The following is a 15475-nucleotide window of genomic DNA, read 5'->3' as shown; positions in this document are numbered from 1 at the left end:
AACTGGAAGTTTCACTTTAACATTCAAAATGTAAACAAAATCCTTGTTTGCATAGCAAAAAATTGTAAGCTCTGAAACTCTATTATAACTCATCAAATGACTCCTAAATTTTGGTTGCTTATTAAAAATACCTCAATAAAGCATTGTAAACTTTAAAATCGAAAAAAAAATTGTCAAAAATCGTGACCATGCCCCTTTAATAGTATTTTTAACCAGCCTTGTAATGGTCACTGGCTCTGGAGTTGTAAATATCATACCTATAGGTCTGTACTCTTAAATTACAATTAATAATAACTGAAACCATTTTTCTAAGAAAAATTATCAGATGACTTTATTCAGGATGAATCTATTAGGTCTACTTAAAGATGACTAAGTGATATCCTTAAAGCCCCTTTCACAATTGGCGCACAACCACTTTACACACTTTGTGATCGAAATTTTTGAGCTTCGCACGAGCTCTCGCATACGTTGCACGAGCCCTCGCTTACGTTGCACGAGCTCTTGCATTCGTTGCATATGTTTAACCGGTCGCATCAAGTCTCCTCTGAATAGTGGACATGCACACTATTCAGACGCGACCGAACACGATCCAAATTATCGCAGTGCAACGCACGAACATTATATAGTACGAACGTTTTACAACGTTTTGTGTACTCGTAAGAGTGTTACTCGATTTATAAAGATCGTAAGATAAATCGCTGGTGTTTATGCGTCTGTTTTGCGACCGTGAGACTGTTGCTCAACGTGTCTCATGTAATCTTGCAACGTTTTACTATCATTGCACGAATTATCAGCCTTAATATGCCATGAGTTGCTACTAGTATATAAACCCTTTTCAAATATTCTCTGTTTAAGAACAAAATTTACAATATACATTTATTGCATGATGGTGAGGGAAATACATGTACATGTATGAAGATTTATTTCCTCAAGAAAAATCCCATTTCCCGAGGGCTTCGCCCGAAAAAAATTGTTTTCTCTGGGGAATAAATCTTCATATTCCCTGATCATTAGTAAACAAATTAACAACAATAAACGTTTTATTATACCAAGCAACATATGATTACCCAAAATACGCCGATTTGATTTCTAATCATGTTTGACTTTTCAACAGTCGCAACATTAACGTCGGGATTGTTTGATTTTTCATGCAACTGTCTCACATTTCTTTCATAAATCATAGTTAAGTTGGTTCTGAGATATAAAAAGAATCATCATGATTAGATAGTTTTAATTTAATCATATTTGTCTATATACATCGTTTGCTCATATCGGCTTTTTCATTCTTATGACATCGCCTTGTCACGTGACTTTCTAGACCAATCAGATATAATAGACTAATCATATTGAGGTATAGGGCCCAATAATAAATGCTTCCGCAAATCTGTATTTTTCTCGCTTTCAACTATATCTACTGAATATGGGCGGTGTATATACCCCCTCTGACTCGCACGATCATTCGTACCATGGAACGCATAATCGTACGTCCAATCACATTGGCGCACGTTCAATCGTCCGATCACCTAGTCTCTCGCACGTTCCTATCTTATTATCTTACAACAGTTGTTTTTTTTTTGTACAACAGTCGCAAACAGACGCAAGATATATCGCAAGATTCAATGCGTTTACATCGCACAACGCTCGCTTAGATCGTGCGAAATTCGTACGAATACTTTTTTCATATGCGATTATTTCGGCAACAATTAAAGATTCATATCTAATTTTTTCGGTCGCAAGAATATTTGGTCGCTTCTGCTCGTGCGCCAATTGTGAAACGGGCTTAAGATAACTACCTGTAATTGGCATAGCTCTGCCATTCAGTCACCTCCCCATACCTTTCGGTTATTTTTCACATATAAATAAAGATCATTGATTGTGTTAAACTTGGGAAAATTGTGCAAATTATTGCATTTTATTACAAAATAAATTTGACAGCTCGAAAGGATTAATTTTTTTGGACTTATTAAAAAGGACAAAAAACCCATATACATCTATGTTAACATATATAATATTTTATACATATAAACATGTAATTAGGAATGCATTATTATGACTAAATGAGATACAATAAAATGAAAAAGGTGTTGGTTTATTTTTCAAATTATGCTAACAGATTTGTATTTTATAGTCTCAGAATATTTATATCGTCATGCCTTTTCATGCATGTATGATTAACAAACGTCCTTCCAAGAACCCAAGGCATTGTCAAGCATGACCTTCCATTCTCAGTTTTAACTATTTTCACTATATCAAAGAATCTTGTAGAAATGATCATATGCATTCTACAGACATCAAGCCATTGGTAAACCAGATCCATACACATGTTCAAGGCACACTGATTCTCCGTCCATCTGTATTGTAATATGCAGTGGTATAGGCACTATATTAGTATATAATTGGCAACACACAAGCACCGGAAAAATATTGGAGGGAAGATAAATCCGAGAAACTTTATATCTCAGTCCTACTTCTTAATGGACAATTGCACAAAACTGATACGCCGATCGGAGCAATTTAAGGATAAAAATAATCAAATCTCAGGTGTAAAATGCAAACTTAAAGGTTATTACATGCACAGTACATCTTCCAAGTAACACTCACCCTTGGGAATAATGATCACTTAAACTATACTGGAATGCATTTTATCACTGCATTTGTATGTTTCCCAACTCGACGTTAGCGCCTGATTTCGGCAGTTTCAATCTTAACCTGTAATAAAACTCGGCTCGGCGGAGTGTTGCACAGCAATTAACATTTGCGTCGTGTGACGGCCAGTAGAGTTTCAGGAAGCCGGCCATGGATTTATTCAGCTCCCCTTTACTCTGTGAAAGGTTGTTTCTTCTTGTATGACACAGAAACTTACACTTTAAATGGTTTACCTTTTCCTTAAAACTCTGTGACTTGGTCTGAATTAGGATAACTGACTGATTTTCTTGAGCTTTATCCAGAATCGTCATCATCTTTCCGTCATCCTTTCTAAGAATAATTACGCATGCGCTTGAATCGATCTGTGCCTCCAAACAATCTAGTTTAGGGCCTGTAATTAATAAAAAAGTTATGTTGATTTCCTTTGATGGCATACGAAGCAACCATTCATGTACAGTTCATAATCGAAAAAAAAACTATGAAAAATTTCTCTGACTGAGTTTAAGGTGGAATGTTCTTCTGATAAGAGAGTAAACCTCTATAGAAAATAATATCACTCTCTGTTTACCTACAATTAAGGCATGTAGAAAGAGGGAGGCGGTGCTGGGCCCGAACTTATGTTCGAATGCAATATTTTTTGAGTTCAAATATAGCAAAAGAAAATTTGAACGGAACAAATTGCAGGGGCAAAAAGGTATTAAAACACTTTTACATGTAAAAGAAGCTGATCAAATCGATCAAATTTTAAGAAAGCAATATCTATATCCATCCTCCCCCTCCCAAAATGGATTATTTTTTTGAGTTGATTTTAATGATTCTCCTATGCAGTTACTCTGGCAAAACGAAAGTGAAACGGTGTTTGGACCTTAGCACAAATCATCAACGCTGACAAGGTTTAGTACTTAAAAATAATCGATGAATTCGATATATTGTATTCAGGTGCATTGTTTTTCAAAGCAACTTTTTTATGAATACTTTGAAAATTGTCAAATTTTAAATGGTACGAACAATTTAGATATTTTTGTATTAGTACAGGCAAATGTATTCCTAAGCCAGAGTTCAATATTATTGATTACCAAAGCTCCATTTCTACAGCAGCAGTGTTTGAAATAAAGGGCAGACTATCCAATATAAAGATTGAATTAGTACTGGCGTAGACTAGACTTCATTATTATTTGTTTGTTTAAAAATTGCTTGGATACGTTTTCCAGAATTATTTCGATTACTGATAGATGCATTGTAGAGTTTGATTGCTTTACATCTATCTTTTAATATTACAGGACAATAATCATACGGGGTAGTATGTCTATAATGGTGGCATATATCTGCCCCTTGTGTGCAAGTTATTTTTTCTATTTATAATGTCGACATGCAAGATAAATATATGGACATGCAAGATAGTTATATCAACATGCAACATAACTATGTTTACATGCAAGAAAACTGCAATCAAATAAGAATATAAAATATCTCAAAAATTTGGGATTTGCTTTTTGGGTCAGACCTACACTAAAGTATGAAGTTTTTTTTTCTCCTATGTATAATCCGAATATACATGAAGCGTCTGCTTTTAGGGATTTACTTCTGATCGGGGTTTACTCTCTATGTCCACTCTGGGTTTACTTTGGGTTTACTCTAGGTTTACTTTTGGTCCACTCTAATAAACCCGGAGTAAACCCAGAGAAAACCCCGAAAGTAAACCCAGGATTTACCTTCAGTAAGGTTGGGTCTGATCGGTACTGTACTTGCTAGGCGAAATTACATATCGTTGATTTTGAATTAAGTAAAAAATAAATAAAATCAAAATAAAATCAACTCCCGCCAGTACTTCAGTACTTTGATTTTTCAAATATAACTAAATTGTATGTACTAGTACAGTACACGAACAGAACGCGTTTTATGCCAGAAAATCTTTGAATGGAATTATTTTTTACGTCTCTCTCTATATCTCTTACACAGAGGTAATAACTGGGAAAAACGTGACTAAGACAGTTGCAAACCCTAGACCTAGGTATCATCATTTGAAATTATAACATTTTAAATCTGAGAAAGAAGATATCGCATGATAAATCTGTGCCATTCAGTCAACTGGAATATGACTGAAAGGTAGGTGAAATGTGATTATTGATATAGCTATACCATTCAGTAACATTTCCAGACCATTATTCAGTTATCATTCAGTCAACTGAACGGCAGAGATTCATCCTGTGTTTGAAAAAAAAATTATAAAAAAAACCAAAACCACATATCGCCCTTGCTTACCACAAGTTCTGTCTTCCTTAGTGCAAACCCGGTAGCGCATGCCCTCCAGTGCCGCTAGCAGATTACTGGCATCTTTGGAGTGTTCATTATCATGCCAAAGTAGGGCGTCCCACTCTTTGTTGACTCCTGAAAAAGTTGAATCATTACTTACATATATCATATCGGCAATACTTTTTCTTTTTTTCCTTTTATATATGACAGTTGTACTTTGCACAACTCATAGGGAATTTTGCTTCTTTTTAAGCATATATTTTATAACTTTTGAGATTCATGAAGGACTTGTTCGCATAAACAAGAACAACATTCAATAAACCACTCTCTAAGCGCCGCCTCGATGCCTACAGTGCTGACATTGAATAATCAAGTATTTGGTAAATATGTATGTACCTATCTGCATGTATTCTGACGGTTTATTAGGCCTGCACATAAGTAACTTTTGTTTGTCAAATTGATTATCATAAAGAAAGAGAATTAGTCTGTCTTCGACTGACAATACCTCCATCCACTACGAGAAGATATGTCATATATAGTTTTATTTCAGGCTAATTGAAACTACTACGAACTAACTCATTTTATCACGTTTACAGACAATACTTATAAAACATTTTCAAGATTCTTATCATGAAATGTATTTTATAAAACTTTTCAGGAAATGATAAAAAGTTATAATTTCCAAACAAAGAAAGAGATACAGTTTCTTTTAAATATGCTTCAAAAATTAAAAACTGTTTAGAATTCTTAAAATATCAATAAGAACCATTTAAATACAAAGTTATCCGTTTAATCATGTTTTGAGTTGGGAAGATGAATTAAACGACGGCTTAGTTTCGAAATATGTATTGGCAATGACAAAAATGACACATTTTATCATTGTTGCTCGAGAAAGAAAATATATTCCTAGCTTTAGCCATATTTGAATGTGGAATCACATGATAAAACCATAATGTTAATTTTTTTATGGTATATAAATCTCAATTTGCATATATTCAATTTCTGAATAATAATCTTACATATATAAGAAAAGAACCCCAACGGTAATGATAGATTCCAGATAAGTGATAAGACTAAAAGTGAGTTCAAGCCCTTGTGTCAGGGGAGCTAAAAAGCAGATACCTCTTTCTTTTAGGCTTTTCTTCTTCAAAAAGTATTGAATGCGCCAGCGGCAACAGCAATAGCAGAGGATACCAAATACAACGATAGGAACTATGACAACAGCAGCAATATAGCTATTGTTATAAAATACATGGCATCTGGACTCTACAAAATAATGATGAAAACAAATTATTTGTTTATAGTCTTTTTAATTTAAGCTAAAAAAAAATTAATTTTAATCATTGCTTATATTGTTTTATTCGGATAAATTTTATGAATACAATTTAACCAATTTAATGTACTTTAAATTTAACGTTAATAACAAGAACATTAAGACAACAAGAATAAACAAGAGGCTCATGGATCACCTCGCTCACATGATCAACAATATACAGGATATTTTTCTATTTATTCCTATGTAAAAATTTGTCTCCCCTCCCTTGTTGTGACCCCATCCTACCCCCGGGGATTATGATTTGAATTGACTTGAATTTTTCACTACCTGACGATGCTTCCACACAAGTTTCATCTTTCCTGGCCAAATGGCTCTTGAGAAGAAGATTTTTAAAGATTTACTCTATTATATATTCCTATGTAAAAATTTGACCATCCATTGTGGCCCACCCTTCCCCTGGGGGTCATGAATTTCACAACGTTGAATCTTTACTACCTAAGGATGCTTCCACACAAGTTTCAGCTTTACTGACCTAATGGTTCTGAGAAGAAGATTTTTAAAGATTTACTCTATATATTCCAATATATTAATTCGACCCTACCTCTCTTGCAGCCTACCCCCTGGGGTCATGATTTATACAACTTTGAATCTTTATTACCTGAGGATGCTTCCACACAACTTTCAGCTTTCCTGGCAAAATAGTTCTTGAGAAGAAGATTTTTTTAAATTTCTCGAAGATTTTCAGTAATTCCTAACTATTTCTCCTTGTAAAAGAGCGTGGTCCTTAATTTTCACAACTTTGAATTCCCCTAGCCTAAGGATCATGCTTTGTGCCAAGTTTAGTTGAAATTTGCCCTGTGGTTCTTGAGAAGATGTTGAAAATGTGAGAAGTTTACAGACGCATGGACAGACAGACAGACGGACGACAGTCGACGAAATGTGATCAAAATAGCTCACGTCATTTTGAATATTGTTGCTGTTGTTGTTTTATATTCATACACACCGCTTCGTTTAAATTATATAAGTTTTTGATCAATGACACTTCACATTTTATAAAATGTAAATGTTTTGTTAAATGATAAGAAATGAATTAAATAATTTAATTTTCTATTGATCGACGTATCAAAGGAAAAATTGACAGGAAAGCTTAATCCATTGATTATAGTCGATCAATAGAAAAATTATTAAATTCATTTCTTAAATCTTGTCATTTGATGTACAAACTGTCGCCTATCATTTTTAAAAACAATTAACTAATGAGAAAGATACATGTACCAGATAATAGCAAAACCGTTACACGTAGCTTAGCGCTTCTGTTCCACAAAAATTTCGTTCTTTGATTTGTTTGACTACCTGATAGGGAGAGAATGACTGTCATCCGATCATGGCCGTCCCTAAAATGGTTATCGACCAAGGTACAGTCAAATGATTGCAGATCTTCTTCTTTGACGTCACGTATAGTTAGCGTTGTCACTAGTTCACCGGTAACATCTCTGAAATTTAAAAGATCATAGATTAGATTGTCATCATTATCAACATTCAGTATACCGTTCTTCCAATTCTCTGCTCTGGAACACCTTTATATTTATCCAAATGAACTAGTGATTGAATGTTATTTACGACAATTTAGCTTCTTGGCATTCTAAATGGGCAAATAAGGCAGGTAAATGGCTAATATAATTATGCAATTAGACGAAGAAACTTAAACTAGAAATCCAACATGCTGTACATTTTCCCAAATTCTGTTTTCAATAAGCATGATAAGGATGCACAATTTCAAAATATTGATTTTTATTTATTTTATATATAAATTCATACTAGATATATGAATATTAATGGGCGAATATTAATACATAAATCTTCAAATAGCTTATCTTCATAACTTTAATGGTTATTAAACGTGTCTCTTAGCTACACTTTAGGGTAAATATTTATATTTGTGTTAGATACAAGTATAATGAAGAAAGAACATATTTCAATATACGAAAGCTGGAGGCGATGACCAAAATTTGAATTTAAAAAAGCATTTTGTGACAGATCAATCAATATTTTCCGCAAAAATAAATGCGTAAAAAATCATATTTTTGGTGACCTGAAAGTATCTGTGGTTTTAGGATAAAACGTACCACTACATTTGTGTAAAGAATTGAGTTATGTATCAGGTACTAGTATTTGATTCCAATAATGTTTTCGAATTTATTTTTTATGGGGGGGGGGGGGGTTGTCTACTCAAACAAGTCCTACTGACTATAATGGAAAGTTTTGCTTTTAAATGCCTTCATTATCTATAAAGCAGCAATGCGATCATCAGTTGGTATTTGTGTTACAGGATACTAGTATTCCACATCAATTACTAGAATTTATTTATGAATTTGGTAGCCATGATATGATGCTTATAATTCATAACTTATAATTCAAAAAAGTAATCATTTAAATACATGTACTTACAATTCCACATAAGTGGAGTATCTTTTGGTAGTGTTCAGTTTTGAAATCTTCGTTCCATTTCGCGCCCATATAAAATTTGGAAAAGTCAGGTCATAACAGGTCCCCATCTTTGCCTTACACGTGAGATTTGCCGTTTCTCCGAGGCTGGTGGTAACATTTTGTACTGGTTTGAGGATTGGCTTAAGAGGAACACATTCTAAATAAAATAATTTAATAAACAGCAGGCATATATATAATTACAGAGAGAAAATATATTGGTATATATGTATTTCATAACTCTATATATACTTATAACCGAAACTGTGGTATAGGCTGTAGCATTTTTCCCGGTCGCAGAGCATGATGCTACACAGATGATTTTGCTGTCTTTCAGCTCCATGCTGATTTCTCCCATAACGAGTATCGTGGAGTTTCCACGTAGCCTGCATGTGTCTGGTGTACACCAACTCAACTGGTAAGGATTAAGGTCCGTTGTTCCAACAGGTATGTGGTACCAGTTTATTTGATCATAAGAAGAAGCGTTGCAATATAATATAAGTGATTCCTTACTAAAGGGGTATTTTGTGGAATTTTCACTGATCATCACTGGGGTATCTACAACAAAACGACAACAATTTTTTACACCATTAAACCTCTGATGCATTACCCGAAATAGGCTAACAATTAAATATAATATCATCATTTCTTACAAATGTAAACAAACCATGAAAATGAATGTTACAAGTATTCCTTTGTAAATGGTGCAGTATATTTTTCATTTTAAAAGCTAAACTATATCTATATGCATGTATATTTACATTGGAAAACTCCAGATGCTCGTAAAGGGTTATGTTGGAAACTAAAAATTGCTAATGTAGGGAATGCATCAGAGTTGTGTGAATTATTGAAGCACTGAATGCTTATTTTTGGATGGCGTCGGTCCTACGACACACAAATGTGGTGCAGACAAATTAAAAACCGCGCGTAAGTGCGGTATAATACATGTAATTTGTCTGCACCACATTGGTGTGTCATAGGATCGACAACGTCCAAAAATAAGCATTCAATGCTTATATTATATTCATATATTTGATGTTTTTTTGGTATGAAATAAGGAATAAGGAATCATTCTTTGAGTATTTTGAGGTGATAATTTTGGTCGGGGCGTGATCAAATCCAATAAAGCCCGAAGGGCTTTATGATAGATTTGATCACGCCCCGACCGAAATTATCACCCCGTAATATTCAAAGAATAATTCCTTATTACTTATATTTATATAATTCTTAGCCATCGTACGATGAAATACTTAAATAGAAATAAGCAAACCCCGCTGGCGCCTCATTTGGCATCATTTGTATTATGGGTTATATAGTACAAAATCGATACGTAGTGTTATCACAGACAAAGACACTGATAAATGTAAATATATATGTGTATCGTCGCTATGAAACATACATGGAACAGCCATATTGACATGTTATATAACATGCATTAACGGCTAAAAATATAGTGCCATAAACTTTTTATAGAAAAATCTTTTTAATCAAGGAGTAGATATAATTTTTTTCAAAGGTACATATCAAACTGGTTATGAACGTTTCATTTAAAATAACAAAAATAAATATACTCAAAACACGTGGTGTCGTTTATATCTGTGTTCATGGCGCACGAATTAGCAAAATGTATTCATAGGAAATTTACCCCTGCGAATGTGTTCGAAATGTTTTCTTCATCGTTGCTAAGCATGCAATAAATCCCGAGGTGCTCGAATGAAAGACTTTCCCGAGATTTGTTCAGTTCCTGTGAAATTTCGATCGGAAGTTAAGTGTTCGGATTATATTCTTAAAATATGTAAGTACTGGTCGTTTTTCAGATCATGTCCTACTTGATTTAATATGTTAAACATGAAAATCTATGAAGTTACGAGCACCCCTGCGAATGTATTCGGAATGTTTTCTTTATCGTTGCTAAGTATGTAATAAATCCAAAGGTGCTCGAATGAAAGTTCACGAGACTTCACCGAGATTTGTTCAGTTCCTGTGAAATTTCGAGCGGAAGTATAAGTGTTCGGATAATATTCTCAAAATACGTAAGTACTGGTCGATTGTCATATCATATCCTACTTGGATTTATGTTAAAACATCAACATCTTTTAAGATGTATGTCTTATGTCACCATCTAGCGGTTTTTTTAATTAAACGATGCTATTCAGAACAAGGTTATCGTTAAAGTTATCGTTCGTGTTCAACCACGTGTAAAATGGATGATAATATAAACATTGGGTTACCTAATAAAATCATAGCCATGTTTGATGCTTGTGGTGTGCAATACCATGTTTAAAAAAAAAATGGGTGAATATTTTGCCTAAAAATTTAGTATATCGAGCCATTTTCAAGGAACATTCTGCATAAAATAGTACAGTCTATTTCACTATTGATGTTATTACTAGGTCAGGCGCGGATCGAAAATTAATTCTTAGAGGGGATCTCTACTACGCATGTTAATTGTCGCAACAGCAGGAAAAAACTATTTTTTGTATTGTCACATTTATTTCTAGAACACAGTTTATCCACCAATTAATGAAGATAAAGTTTAAAATCAATACTCCACTAGGTTTTATATTGACTACAAGTACCTAGATTCTCTAAAATAGACTATAAACACGAGGAACGATTTTTTCTGCGAAACTGAAAGGGTCAAATAAAACCACGTGGTCTTAAATTTAAATGACAATAACATTCGCAGGGGTGACGAGGATATGTCTTAGTTATTTCATCGTCTAGCGGTTTAGAACAAGAGTAATCGTTCGTGTTCAACCACTCTACACGTGGTTGAAAAGATAAACATTGGGTTGCTTTAAAAAATCAAAGCCATGTTTGATACTTTTGGTGTGCAATACCATGCTTTAAAAAAGAATGGGTGTCTGTTTTGTATGAACCTTGGTATATCGAGCCATTTTCAAGGAACATTCTGCATGAAATAGAACAGTCTGTTTCACTATTGATGCTATTACTAGGTCTGTCTGGGATCGAAAATTAATCCTAAAGGGGGGGGGGGGGTCGCTAGACTAATCATGTTTATTGCTGCAAGAGCAGAAAATCCTATATTTTCTATTGTCACATTTATTTTTAGAACTCATTTGATCCACCAAATGATATAGATAAAGTTTAGAATCAATAAACGTCTAGATTTTTACATTTGACTACATGCAAGTATCTAGATTCTAGAAAGAGACTATAAACATGAGGCACGAATTTTACTCCGAGACTGAAAATGTCAAATTAAACCACGTGGTCTAAATTCAGATGACAATAACATTCGCAGGGGTGAAATTAAACGTCGTAGATTTCCAATGCAAACATAATGGTAAATATACTGAATGTAAATATATTTATGTAAATATTTATGTTCATTTGCATTGGAGAACCCCACATAAAGAGTAATTATATTATACATATAAGTTTGAAACTTTGAAAATTATAGTTCGTGGAATTTCGGTTTGAAAAAAAAACCCAGGAGACTGCAGTCTATTGAATTGATATTGGAAAGCACATACAGACAGGTTAGCCCCATTTAACACTTCACTTGAAACCATTCAAAATGAAAATTTTGCAGTCTTCGGTAAAACAATGGTAAACAAGTACATGCGTAACAAATTAGGACCCCTTCAAACTCTTTGAACATTAACAGTGGAAGACTTCAGACATAATTATATTTGAGAAGTCAGAGGTTTTGATACTTGAGTAATCAAAATTATGTAGAGGACGAGTTCCATTTTATTTTGAAACGTCAATTTTATGAGGAATAAAAAACAGTTTTGCGTTTTATTTTTCAAACCTAATGTTCACAAACTGGTTTAGCTACTTTGTATGGACAATTCAATAAAACTCAATAATTTAAGCAAATACCTGTTACGACATGTAAATTCTGCTACATGTAGAATCCCCTTTATGTTTTACGTTCAACTCTATTATTTACAATTGATTTTTTATCAATACCGTGGTATTTCATCTTCGAAGATGCTTTGATAAGTGTGCAGTGATTCCGACTGTCAATGATTTTTTAATACATTATATGTGATATGATAAGTATAATGATATTCCTACACAAATTATATAAGAAAAACTCCTACAACACGAGGGGGTGGGTTAAAAAACATTTAATATGGTCAAAGAAAATTGATAAACACAAACTTACCACAAGACGATGTTGCAGACGACACAACACGCATCAGAGCAAACAACCAGACGATCAGCGCCATGGCTGAGCCTAGAATGCTCAAGTACTCAAGTAATTCAGTGTAAAATTATATCAGGAAATAGAAAGAATACAAAGGATGTCTGACGATTAAAGATTATCCAAGTGGTTTGAACTTTAAAAAAGATGGTCTAATTTGATAATTTATTTTTCATTCAAATTAGCCGTATTTGACAACTCTCTCTCTCTCTCTCTCTCTCTCTCTCTCTCTCTCTCTCTCTCTCTCTCTCTCTCTCTCTCTCTGTGTTCGGTAATTATAAGTTTTTTTTATCAAATTTCCTTTGTGCATTCACAATTTATCAAATGGCCAAATGTTTTGACTTGTGTATTCACAATGGGTCATGTGACATCATGTAGTGCCGGATTACTAGTTACTATTATACAATCATAAACTTTTGGTGTTAATTTTTTATTGTTTCAAGTAGGAGAATAGTAAAAAGTACATAAAAAAATTATTAGGGCCCCACTCTGCAGGCGCCCTTTGCATTAGTGATCATGCAGTTTGTCCGTCCGTCCGTCAGTCCTTCCACCTGTCTGTCCGTCCGAGATCGCTGGTTCGGAGCATAATTATTTTCTCTCACCTTGGCCCTATATTGCTAATACTTTACCAGTAGAGTGACTTTGGGTGAATGATGTGCATAACCTTGAACCATGTTTCAAGGTTTAAGGTTTAGTTAATAGCAGAGTTATATTCTCTCCCCTAGGTCCAATCTGACTCATTCTTCATTCACAGATTGTCTATGGTCAAAGACTTATTTGTAGGTCAAATTTGTAGGTCAAGGGGCAATATCAAACCGTGCAAAAATCTATTTTTTATAGCATATATACTTTTCACTTACCCCTAATTGGCTCATGCTTCACATTAACATAACTTTTGAGTAAAGGGTGTGTAGTGATCTTGAAACAATTTTCAAGGTCAAATGTGAAGGTCATGGCAAATTTACATGAAAAATCATTGTCCGGCGCATATCTTCTTTCTGTTTCCTCCAATCTGACTCATACTTCACCCACATGGTGCCTTTGATCCAAGGGAATGTAGTAACATTGACTGATATTTGTAGGTCAAGTTTCAAGGTCATGACAGATCACACAAACATTTTAAATAGCATATCTTAACCCCCCACCTAACCCTATTTGGCTAATACTTTTATGAAATGCTAAAACAGACAGAGATTTTTGGTAAATGGCGTGCAGTGACCTTGAACCAAGTCCACGTGAAGGTCAAAGCGGTTCTGATTTTATCTTATTAATACTCGACACAAAAGCAATCTTTTCCTTAAACTTTTTATACTCTTCCTAGTTTTGGGGGTTTTTTTTGTTGGTTTTATGTCAGTTTTTGACCATCTGTAAACATGATAATCTATTAATACCTGTCAGGGAAGTCATGTACAATTGATCATTGAAAAATTATTTACTTAATAAAATTCTATGATTTCTTAATTGATATCCTTTTAAGACAGAATTATTAGGATATTTCTGAAAGGAAAATCTGGCATAAATTTAAAGAATTAGATAATTTTATCATTGGAATACCGGTACCTATCCGGTACTTTAAGCTTCGGAAATTTTTAATGGACCTTTCAGTTTTATATAATAGCGGTTTTTTTCCAGATACATCGGAAGTTTGTAAAATTGTCACCTCTTTACAATCGCTGAGGAGAGTGACAATTTTAACTCAAATAACCCCCTGGGTATTCCAAATACTGAACATCCGTATTTAGAGGAAATATATAGTTAAATGCGAAGATTCTTAACCACCAATATAGAAGTCCATCTAAGAGTAACAATTGTGCAGAAACCCTCTTATCACATACACGTACTTCCTCCGTTCAGCGGATGCAGTTGTGAAGGTTTTCTTCCCTTCTGATTTTGCTAATTTGAATTAAAAGATAGGGTAAATCTGCGTAGAGTTGTTTGTTTCCTTTTTACTTCTAAATTTAGTGACTCAGATCAGTTTTTATCAAAAAAGTAATTGTTCAACAGATTCACAAACTACAGATGAAACGTTGTTGTAACATCATTGATATCATACATGTATATGAATTCTCACTTAGGATATGAATTTTACAAATATCATCAAATCTATCTTTCAAAACAGTGTCAATTATATCTGCATCATTCGCCCGTTTAATAAATGTACCAAAAGGAAAGAAGGATTAATTTAAAATGACTTAGACACGATTTAAGCTCAAATTTCTCCGTATTTAATATTTAGAAGGGTCAATGTGGGTTCATTTTTTAATGCCTCGTCAAATTTTGACCGTCGCGTATTGGGTATAAGCAAGATACACCTGGGTTTAAAGTTCTTTGTTTAGTAAACAAAGCTCGAATCTTATTATTGTTTACGTAGGTTTTATTGGTATAAGTTTCAATTAAATGTTGACATTATATTTTATGAACACATTGAATCAGTTTATCTTGATTACTACAACTCATTTTGTCCAAAAATGGTAATTTCTTACATTATATTATTTGTAAACTAATTATATAAAGTAAGACTCGAGCTTTTTTTTTTACATTACAATGTATTCTTACCTCTGTATCTCTTTTATAATTTGATTTCTAACATTCAAACTTTGGTCAACTATTCAGAATGCACTAGTAAGCCCTTTTTT

At 33.6% G+C, this 15475-nt stretch overlaps 1 protein-coding gene across 2 annotated transcripts; it reads right to left on the bottom strand.

The window, feature by feature from the left end:
- Positions 1-1990: 1990 nt before the first annotated feature.
- LOC128177957 (uncharacterized) lies at positions 1991-12927 on the bottom strand. 2 transcript variants are annotated; one of them, XM_052844895.1, is made up of 8 exons: positions 12801-12927; positions 8912-9217; positions 8624-8819; positions 7529-7668; positions 6022-6165; positions 4909-5034; positions 2602-3037; positions 1991-2351 (listed from the first exon to the last, which is right to left on the bottom strand). In XM_052844895.1, exons 1-7 carry the CDS (start codon positions 12862-12864, stop codon positions 2646-2648), a joined length of 1368 nt encoding a protein of 455 aa, XP_052700855.1. In that variant the 5' UTR covers positions 12865-12927; the 3' UTR covers positions 1991-2351; positions 2602-2645. The 2 variants fall into 2 exon arrangements, with proteins under 2 accessions (XP_052700855.1, XP_052700854.1); XM_052844894.1 differs by having other exon boundaries at positions 1991-3037.
- Between the last annotated feature and the right edge of the window lie 2548 nt (positions 12928-15475).

This window comes from Crassostrea angulata, chromosome 3 (genome assembly GCF_025612915.1).
Source record: "Crassostrea angulata isolate pt1a10 chromosome 3, ASM2561291v2, whole genome shotgun sequence".
NCBI lineage: Eukaryota > Metazoa > Mollusca > Bivalvia > Ostreida > Ostreidae > Magallana > Magallana angulata.
The sequence above is the reverse complement of the archived record's forward strand: the minus strand, read 5'-3'. Positions and strand labels throughout refer to the sequence as shown.

Bases quoted from the DNA above. Each gene is read 5' to 3' on its own strand.
- LOC128177957 (XM_052844894.1), bottom strand. From the start codon at position 12,864: ATGGCGCTGATCGTCTGGTTGTTTGCTCTGATGCGTGTTGTGTCGTCT. The intron at 9,218-12,800 runs GTAAGTTTGTGT...GTTTTGTTGTAG, and splicing joins GTCTGCAACATCGTCTTGTG to ATACCCCAGTGATGATCAGT. The intron at 5,035-6,021 runs GTATCTGCTTTT...CAACTTTTTCAG, and splicing joins GAAAAGCCTAAAAGAAAGAG to GAGTCAACAAAGAGTGGGAC.